Below are 10597 nucleotides of genomic sequence, written 5' to 3' on the forward strand. Positions count from 1 at the left end.
AAATGCCATGTGTGTCTACCCCTTTAAGATATCCTGTCCCTAGGAACTTTTCCCAAAGTGTTCCTTTTTCCATAAAATAACCACTTGGTCAGCATTTCCTCATACTACACCGATTCAGAAACCCAAAAGTTAACTACAAACAAAACCTAAAAATGCTTGTACTTCCATTGTACTCCCCCCAATCATTAGTTTTAAACTTAAATGAACATGCGCTACCCTTGGATACAATACTGTACTTCAATCTATGAAACCCCATATTTTAACGTACTATTTAACCAATTTGACCCAAGATTGCTTAAAACCTTAAAACCCTTTCAGTTTGTCTGCAAACCGGACCATTCTGTTTGCTAGGAATACCCTACCATTATACACAACTGTGTTAAATGTGCACCGTCCCTGTTAATATAAAATTAACTCCACCTGTAATTCACCTTAATGACTTGATATATTTCCTTGCAATGTTCAATTCACTGGTGTTACTAAACAATCAATACCACGAATCAATAACCAGCATTTATCACATCACATTATGTCAGCAGAGTACCCAGCCAGAAATAATCAGACACCCATTTTTCAAGCTAGCATATAATGTCACAAAAACCCAGAAGACAGCTAAATGCAGCACTAACCTTTGATGATCTTCATCAGATGACACACCTAGGACATTATGTTATACAATACATGCATGTTTTGTTCAATCAAGTTCATATTTATATCAAAAACCAGCTTTTTACATTAGCATGTGACGTTCAGAACTAGCATACCTCCGGTGAATTTACTAAATTACTCACGATAAACGTTCACAAAAAGCATAACAATTATTAAGAATTATAGATACAGAACTCCTCTATGCACTCGATATGTCCGATTTTAAAATAGCTTTTCGGTGAAAGCACATTTTGCAATATTCTCAGTAGATCGCCCGGCATCACAGGGCTAGCTATTTAGACACCCAGCAAGTTTAGCACTCACCAAAGTCAGATTTACTATAAGAAAAATGTTATTACCTTTGGTGTTCTTCGTCAGAATGCACTCCCAGGACTTCTACTTCAATAACAAATGTTGGTTTGGTCCCAAATAATCCATAGTTATATCCAAATAGTGGCGTTTTGTTCGTGCGTTCAAGACACTATCCGAAGTGTAAATAAGGGTCACGCGCATGACGCATTTCGTGACAAAAAAATTCTAAATATTCCATTACCGTACTTCGAAGCATGTCAACCGCTGTTTAAAATCAATTTTTATGCCATTTTTCTCATAAAAAAGCGATAATATTCCGACCGGGAGCGGTGGTTTTCGTTCAAAGATAAAACATGGAGTCCACTCGTGCACGCGCCCGAGTCTCACAGTACTGTTACCGGCCACTATCCAAACGCGCTACTTTTTTTCAGCCAGAGCCTGCAAAGCCACGATTCAGCTTTTTACCGCCTTCTGAGAGCCCATGGGAGCCGTAGGAAGTGTCACGTAACAGCAGAGATCCCCTGTAATGGATAGAGATAATCAAGAAGGCCAAGAAATTGTCAGACAGGGCACTTCCTGCATGGAATCTTCTCAGGTTTTGGCCTGCCAAATGAGTTCTGTTATACTCAGACACCATTCAAACAGTTTTAGAAACTTTGGAGTGTTTTCTATCCAAAGCTAATAATTATATGCATATTCTAGTTTCTGGGCAGGAGTAATAATCAGATTAAATCGGGTACGTTTTTTATCCGGCCGTGAAAATACTGCCCCCTAGCCATAACAGGTTAACCTATTTAATTTAATATTACGTTATTTTTTATTAACCAGCCAGCTACTATAGCTGACTAAGTTAGCATTAGCCTAGTCGCTAATGATAGATAGCTAGCTAACATCCCCGAACATGAGCTCCCTAAACTACTCCCCTCCTGTTAAAGAAGAGGAGGTCTGCTGGACGGAGAAAGAAGCTCTGGGGCTGAACATTGTCGTGAAAGAGGAGAAGGAAGAGGAGGATCTTACAGTAAAACAAGAAGTAGAGGGTGAGGCTGTTACAGTGAAAGAAGAAGAGAAAGACGTTTCAGTGAAAGAATAAGATGTGTTCAGAGTGAAAGAGGAGGAGGATGTTACAGTAAAAGAAGAGGAGGAAAAGGAAGAGGAGGATGTTACAGTAAAACAAGAAGTAGAGGGTGAGGCTGTTACAGTGAAAGATGAAGAGAAAAACATTTCAGTTAAACAAGAGGAAGAAGAGGATGATGCTGTTTTTGGAGTGAAGAAGGAAGGAGAGATTACTGTCACATTGGAAGATGAAGAGGAGGAGATAGGAGATCTGAGTAACACCAGTAAGAACCGCCTTCAATTAGTTTTTAACTTTGGATATTCGGAGTTGGCTCGTCAATACCTCTTCAACGGAGGGCCCTGGGATGATGACTGATATGTCTAGAATCAGACGGCGTAGAGACAAGCTACCCCTTGTTTTCTCCGTTCCTTTTCCAAAAAGTGACTTAACATATATATTTGAGAAGGGTCTATCTGCTGACCGCAGACTGGGGGCCACGGCATGTAGTGATTTTAATGTAGTGATGTTTTACTACACACCGTTCCCCCCAATAGAGCCATGTGAGAGTTGGGTTGGCTACACCAAAGATTATGGATATACTGACAAGATGTCTCTCCGCCCTGACAAGGGGAGTCGTTGTCCACAAAGCAGCATTGTGGGTTGTCTCGCTCCCGCCTATCCTGTCTTTGGATTGGTGGATACATCTTAATATTGTAATCTATTGTTTATATTCTATGAGGGTTGTTGTCGTCAACCGCCTGTATTCAATGGAGAGAGATGCTAAGCTACTAGCATGAATATGCATAGCGATCTGGAGACAACTCCAATAGTGTTTTTATCAAAGTTGTCGGTATGTCACGTGTCCACATAACAACTTAATCATTACAAAACTTCTGTTAGATCAAGTAAACCTCATGTAGGAAATAAGCCATTAATTTTGTTGTTGACCAAATTCAACACTATCCACATTGGGTTGATAATTGTTTCCACTTGGATACAACCAACTGTAACCTACTGGCATGACCTAGAGAGATACAACCTACTGTAACCTACTGGCATGACCTAGAGAGTTACAACCTACTGTAACCTACTGGCATGTCCTAGAGAGTTACAACCTGCTGTAACCTACTGGCATGACCTAGAGAGATACAACCTACTGTATTCTTTCTACCAATTGATTGGTTGAAATTTTATGACGTGTATTTGTTCATATAGACACACCCCATGTGTTTAATAAAATCAACTGTATGTGCAGAACTTAAATTGAACTGATGCTTCAAGCGTTTGATTAAATAATTAACACACACAAATTACTTGAGGAAGCCAGAGGTCAATATAACCAGAAGAAAATAACCAATTCCCCACCTGCAGCTGGCCTTCGTTAATTCTGACGTTATGCTCCTGAAGTTTCCGGTAAAATAGGCAAACTTTTTCCATTTCCTTTTGAAGTGCCAATTTATCTTACCATTTCTACCGATCTGCGTGCCAGTTATGAACGAGTTACAACACCTGTTTGGCTCCGCCACTTCCTGGGTCGGTGAAGTGAGGTATTAAATTTAAGGATTAAATCATTTAAGGAATATATCCGAGTCTCACGCTCATCACCTGTGGAATGCGGGGCTTCCAGCGAGGTGTGGATTTAATAGTATGTTGTACCTAGTTTCCCTCCTTCAGGGAACAGTAGTTATAGTCATAACGTGTGGATTTAATAGTATGTTGTACCTAGTTCCCCTCCTTCAGGGAACAGTAGTTATAGTCATAACGTTAAGCTTGTCATATGATGAACTTTAACTTATATACTGGATCTTGCTGTCGGACAGTTTTTTGTATTCAGATCTCTGAAATGCTCTCTAACTAGGTAACATTTATTGTCTCCTTATATTACGCTGGGAAAACAGTTTTCATGGGCACAGAAATCCTAAATCATTTCAGTTTACTAAATCCAATGGTTCTAACCGAGAGTCACCTTAACTTTATTGACAACTCCCAAATGGATACTGTCATTAATGCGGTTCTTAAATAATTACGCATAATACTTAATACTGTAGCTGTTTAGTTACAGTCACATATTCAACTATCATCAGCTGATCCAGGAAATCAGTAAAGACAGTTATGCCGTGCTCCACGTTGGATCCATCATCCCAAACAAATCGATATTTATAATGTGTTATTGTCTACTTGATTTACAGTAGGGTCTCGTTAGTCCGTTTGGAAACGGAGATACTTAGCTCATAATGTGTAGAGAACTGTTCCTTGGTGGATAGGCTATTGTACAACACACAGAGCTATTTTCCTTTATTCAGGACATTTAGAATGACAACACATTACAGAGTAGCCTAGTGGGATTATTCACAAAATGATCTGGTGATCAGGTTATGAAATGTCATGACAAAGACATTTTAGTCTCCTTGTTTCACCTGAAATATTAAATGATTTATAGTCCTAGGTCTATGTTGTTGTTAGGTGAAGTTATGGGTCCTACAGTAGGTCTATGTTATTGTTAGGTGAGATTATAGACCATTTTGGCGTGGACAAAATCTCATTGTCAGGCTGATGTCAGGCTGATGGAAAACTAGCCAATGATCATTTTACTGGTTGAAGTTGTTTTTAAATATAAAGTAGTACATTTTCGACAATAACACAAACATTATATTAAATCAGGACATTCAAACGAGCCTTACAATTATAATCCAAAGTAGTGTCAAATGATGATAATAATAATCATAATCAACCTGGAAATGGAGGCTATATTTGCTGTCAGCCTATGAGAACTCCCCTGAGTTTCCCCCACGGTGGTGAAGTAGTGAATAGACACAGAGCTTAATGTGAGTTTCCTTGAGTAGCACTCCTGATCTAGTGCTGTAATATTCAGAATACATTGTGAAAACAAATTTTTGCTCACCATTTTTTAAATATATATATTTTTTTCACCCCTTTTTTCTCCCCAATTGGTACTTACAGTCTTGTCTCATCGCTGCAACTCCCATACGGACTCTGGAGAGGCGAAGGTTGAGAGCCATGCGTCCTCTGAAACACAACCCAACCTAGCCGCGCTGCTTCTTGACACAATGCCCATCCAACCCGGAAGCCAGCAGCACCAATGTGTCGGAGGAAACACCGTACACCTGGCGACCTGGTCAGTGTGCACTGCGCCCGGCCCGCCACAGGAGTCGCTAGTGCTTGATGAGACAAGGATATCCCTGCCGGCCAAACCCTCCCCTAACCCGGACGACGGTGGGCCAATTGTGCGTCGCCCCATGGGCCTCCCGGTCGCGGCCGGCTGCAACAGAGCTTGGACTCGAACCCAGATCTCTAATGGCACAGCTTAGGCCACTTGCTCACCATTTTTGCTCCAGGCAGATATACTACATCCATAACTAGCGGTTTCTGCATTAGCAGGGAGGTGTTTCTGCAATCAAATTGTGTGCGCATCGCCCTTGTCGCAATTTTAGCAAACACAGAAAGGTGCCTATATTTGAGAACAAAAGTCGCCTGGCACACTGCTTAGGAGTTCAACACCTTTTACTTATTTCTAGTTACTACTAATGTGAAAATAAGACTAAATATGACTATTGTTGCTCACTTGACTGTCTTAAGACAATTGTCAAGTAATACTAACATTCATTACAGACGTCAATTGTTGTACAGTATCATGGCTACGCTGTTGGCATCACCCTTTTCAGTGGATTTCTGCTGTTGTGAGCCTTTAACTATCTGTCTGACTTGTTCACACAGGAGAGAGATGTGACTATCATGGATCCTCTGGGGAGCCTCAACATCATGATGCTAACGAGTCAGAGAAGAGTCTGTCCAGATTCTATCACCTCAAGAAACACCAGCAGAGACCCACAGGGAAGAAATCTATCTGTTGCTCTGACTGTGGAAAACATTGCAAATCTTCATCAGAACTTAAAATACACCAGCGAACACACACAGGAGAGAAATCTCACCACTGTTTTGATTGTGGGAAGAGTTACTTAAGATTAAAAGCACTAAAAGTACACCTGAGAATTCACACTGGAGAGAAACCTTACAGCTGTGATCAATGTGGGAGGAGTTTTACTACATTTTTCTCTCTGACTCTACACCAGAGAATACACACAGGAGAGAAACCCTACAGCTGTACTCAATGTGGAAAGAGTTTTACTCAGTCAAGCAACCTGTTGTCACACCAGAGGATACACACAGGAGAGAAATCTTTTAGTTGTAATCAATGTGTGAAAAGTTTTATTTCATCTAGTTACCTGACTGTACACCAGAGAACACACACAGGAGAGAAACCTTATAGCTGTGATCAATGTGGGAAGACTTATATTTCATCTTGCCATCTGACTAGACACCAGCGAGTACACACAGGAGAGAAACCTTATAGCTGTAATCAATGTGGGAAGAGTTTTACTCGGCCAGACAGCCTGATATCACACCAGAGAACACACACAGGAGAGAAACAATATAGCTGTAGTCAATGTGGGACAAGATTTGCTTGGCTAACCAGCCTAGTATCACATCAGAAAACACACACAGGGGAGAAATCTTATAGCTGTGATCAATGTGGGAAGAGTTTTGCTGCATCTGGCTCTCTGACTCTACACCAGAAAACACACACAGGAGAGAAATCTTATAGTTGTGGTCAATGTGGGAAGAGTTTTACTACATCTGGCTCTCTGACTCGACACCAGAGAAGACACACAGGAGAGAAACCTTCTAGCTGTGGTCAATGTGGGAAGAGTTTTACTACATCTGGCTGTCTCTCCAGATCAAAACACCTCAAGAAAGACCTGCAGAGATCCACAGGGAAGAGAACTCACTGCTCCTCTGACTGTGGGAAGACATTAACATCTTCATCAGGCAATAAAATTAATCAGAGAATCCACACAGGAGAGAAATCTTTTAGCTGTGGTCAATGTGGGAAGAGTTTTACTAGGTCAACCAGCCTCATATCACACCAGAGAATCCACACAGGAGAGAAACATTTTAGCTGTACTCAATGTGGGAAGAGTTTTACTTCGTCTAGCCATCTTACTCTACACCAAAGAACACACACAGGAGAGAAACTTTATAGCTGTGATCAATGTGGGAAGAGTTTTGCTGCATATGGCTCTCTGACTCTACACAAGAGAATACACACAGGAGAGAAACCTTATAGCTGTGATCAATGTGGGAGGAGTTTTGCTAAATCTTTCTCTCTGACTCTACACCAGAGAATACACACAGGAGAGAAACCTTGTAGCTGTGATCAATGTGGGAAGAGTTTTGCTGCATCTGGCTCTCTGACTCGACACCAGAGAACACACACAGGAGAGAAACCTTATAGCTGTGATCAGTGTGACAAGAGATTCTCCGGTAAAAGACATCTGATCAAACATCAGAAAATACATGAATGAGTTGTTTCATGATATCAATGATATAATGTCACAATGTAGAATGTTTTAACATTGTACTAGGAGTATTTTAATAGTGTCACAATGTAGAACCCTAAACGTTTGCCCCTGTTCTATTGATTTCAACATGATATGGATATTAGCCTCAGGGGGAAAATCCAGGCTCTGAAATGGAAGAGTACTATTTATGAGATTTAATAAAAAGTGACTAACAAAAAAAGAGTTGTGTTACACTTACCATGTTGGTTACGCACTTGAATCAAAATGTATCTGGCTGTTTTCTACAAATTGTCCTCTAACCAGTGATGTACACATTATTCCCAGATTCCGTGTGGTTTTTGAGCTGTTAGTTTTAACAGGACGTGCAACCTCATCTCCCTCCTCTCGGCACAATTGATTTCAACATGATATCGATGAGTTATGACAAATAAGTGTTGTGTTCCTTTGTTTAGGGACCCCTAAATTTAAATGCATCACTCCAAAATGTAGTTGTCTTCTGCAGGTTGTCCTCTAACCAGTGAGGTAAAATATTATCTCCATTTCCATGTGTTTTTTGTTTTGTTGTGTTAGTTTCAAGAGCAGGTTCAACCTGATTTCCCCCCAAATGGATATAAGATTTGTGTTTTGCGTTTAGCTAGTGCGTTGCTATGGATCTTTATTTATTTTGACTGCACGTTTTTCCGTATTGGAGATGAGTTTTGTTTGGCCTCCTTCCAAGGAGACGAGAGTTCTAGAAGCTAGTGGGATTTAGAAAGAGGAGAGTTCTAGAATCTAGTGAGTTTTAGGAAGACGAGTGTTCTAGAAGCTAGTGGGATTTAGGATTCTATAGAAAGAAAAAGGAGAAACAAATAATACTATTGTATATTATTATTTAGAAATACGTGTTTTTTTCTTGTTTTTAATTGTTGACAGCCAGTAGACACCATGTTTATATTGGTGAAGGTGAAGCATTGTAGTTGATTATAATGTGAAATGGAAGTTGTTTTCTGTTGGTGGTGAGCAAACTTTTCCAACAAAAATATAGGATATATTTGTTGTCTTAAGGTGTTACAGGCTTTGGTTTTTCCATTTATGTTTTGAGGTTGGACTTTAGCACGTATAGCTCGTTAGCACGTATAGCTCGTTAGCACGTATAGCTCGTTAGCACGTATAGCTCGTTAGCACGTATAGCTCGTTAGCACGTATAGCTCGTTAGCACGTATAGCTCGTTAGCACGTAGGACGCACTGATTGGTGTCACTTCGTTAGTCAGTATGTGTTACACCTGTGCTGGCTTGTCCATCTCGTTAGTGGGAAGGTGTTTCACCTGAGCTGGTCCAGGTTCTATTTAAGAGTGTCTGGCCCAGTGTTCCAGTTGTCTTGATACATGTGGAGAGTCAACACCTTTAGTTGCTCCACCTTTTTGGTTTACTTCCTGTCTTTAAGTTCGATGTGGATATGTCTTTTGTTTTCCTCTTCTTGGGCAGATTTAGTGGGTCTCATGGTGGGTGTCTTTTAGGTCCCAGTTGTTGTTACTAGTCAACTTTCAGTGGACACCCCCATAGTGTCTTTCAGAGCCCCTCCTAAAAACATGCTTATATTTGGGGTTGGATGTTGCATCCAATTAATATTTTAATCAATGGATTTTCCTTAGAATGCTAATTCGTCTTTCAGTTGTTAATCTTATGTTTGTTGTGGTAAATATTTCTGTTTATTTTCATTGTTTTATTTTTTTCCTGTGAAGCATCCATGTCTGAAATGTGCTGTATAAATAAAGCTTGATTTGAACATATTGCAAAATAAATGAACCCAATGACTGACAATCAACAGACTCTTGCAAAACCAATACGTATCTTGGTCCATCTTATTATGAAAAAAGTCAAAATAGTGCTGGTATGTACGTTTAGTATCACTTTTCAAGCAACCCAGTGCATTTGTTGAAGATAAATGTTTAATTCAACAATACGTCAAAGGATTCAACTACTGCAAACCGAAACAAACAAATGGATCAACCAGATCAATCCCACTTTTCCAGCCTGCTGAAGGCGTGGTGGAGTGGTAAACACCACCCCCGGCTCTACCAGGGGCTTGAGGTGGTCTCCCACAGCTCTGATTATGTCATGTTCTGTGGCCTTGCTGTTCCATTTCTTGACTGTCCCTGCAACACAGAAACACATTTAGTCATATTATATATTACACTCAAAGTAATGGATATGGAGCATCTATGGCCTCAGTTACACCTGGCACCTAAATGTGACTTCTGTCATCTGATCACTCCAAGCTGCATTAGGTTCAGATCTACCAGGATGGGCCTTTGACAAAGTCTGGATGCAGCCAGGCCACTGAATATGCATCAGCAATGTAAAGAGATGGGGTGAATGAGTGGGGAAAGGTACATTTGACACAAATGACCTTCATAATATCAAAGAACAAATGTGTGTGTCTGAGGGGAAATTAACTTTCATACAGCCAAAAGGGGTGAGAAATTACACCAATATCAGTGGACAATTTGCACTAATGTAAATGAACATAGATGGAACATATTCCCTTTTGCTGACGTGATGAACCGCTAAGGGGACATAAATATTTACCATCTAAACCATGTGTGACCTCTCACCTCTCTGGCTGTAGAAGTGTTCTTCCTAACCAGTCCCTCAACAGCTCTCTGACTGAGCTCCACCCTCACTGGGTCTTCAGAGGAGAGGAAGGCTGAGGAGGGATGGAAGGATGAATGGATCAGTCAGTCAATAAAGTGTAGAGCTGCTGTCTATGCTGTCTGACAAAATCACTATTTTAGTAGTTTATTAAAGTAAATTAGGCTTTATGACTGCTGAATACCAACTATCAATCACTTAGATCATGTATTTTCAGGTAGAGATACATCCTTGGGACGTCCCTAGCCCGTTGAAGTTGACATTTAAAATGGTTAAGGTAGGGGTTAAGGTTAGGGTTTAGGGTAGGGATGTCCCAAGGATCCCAGATAGCATTGACCATTGTGCATTCTTCGTCTCTTTTACATAGCAGGTGATGGGTTCTGACTTCTGAGCTTAAAAATATGAAATATCCTCATTATGTGAAATTGAATGAAACAATAATGTATGTTGATGCTAATATGATGTACAATATTCCATGATGTTTCTATATGATAACAATACAGTAATATATTTAATATGATGTACAATATTCCATGATGTTTCTATATGATAACAATAGAGTAATATATT

General features: G+C 40.2%; 1 protein-coding gene across 1 annotated transcript; it reads left to right on the forward strand.

The window, feature by feature from the left end:
• Positions 1-5736: 5736 nt before the first annotated feature.
• Positions 5737-9200, forward strand: LOC123732868 (uncharacterized; the record flags this gene model as incomplete). The annotated part of the gene is made up of 1 exon (XM_045712189.2): positions 5737-9200. A coding segment is annotated over one exon (1662 nt), but the record flags the coding sequence as incomplete, so codon positions are not given.
• Positions 9201-10597: the final 1397 nt, after the last annotated feature.

This window comes from Salmo salar, chromosome 02 (assembly GCF_965601325.2).
Source record: "Salmo salar chromosome 02, fSalSal1, whole genome shotgun sequence".
Classification (NCBI taxonomy): domain Eukaryota; kingdom Metazoa; phylum Chordata; class Actinopteri; order Salmoniformes; family Salmonidae; genus Salmo; species Salmo salar.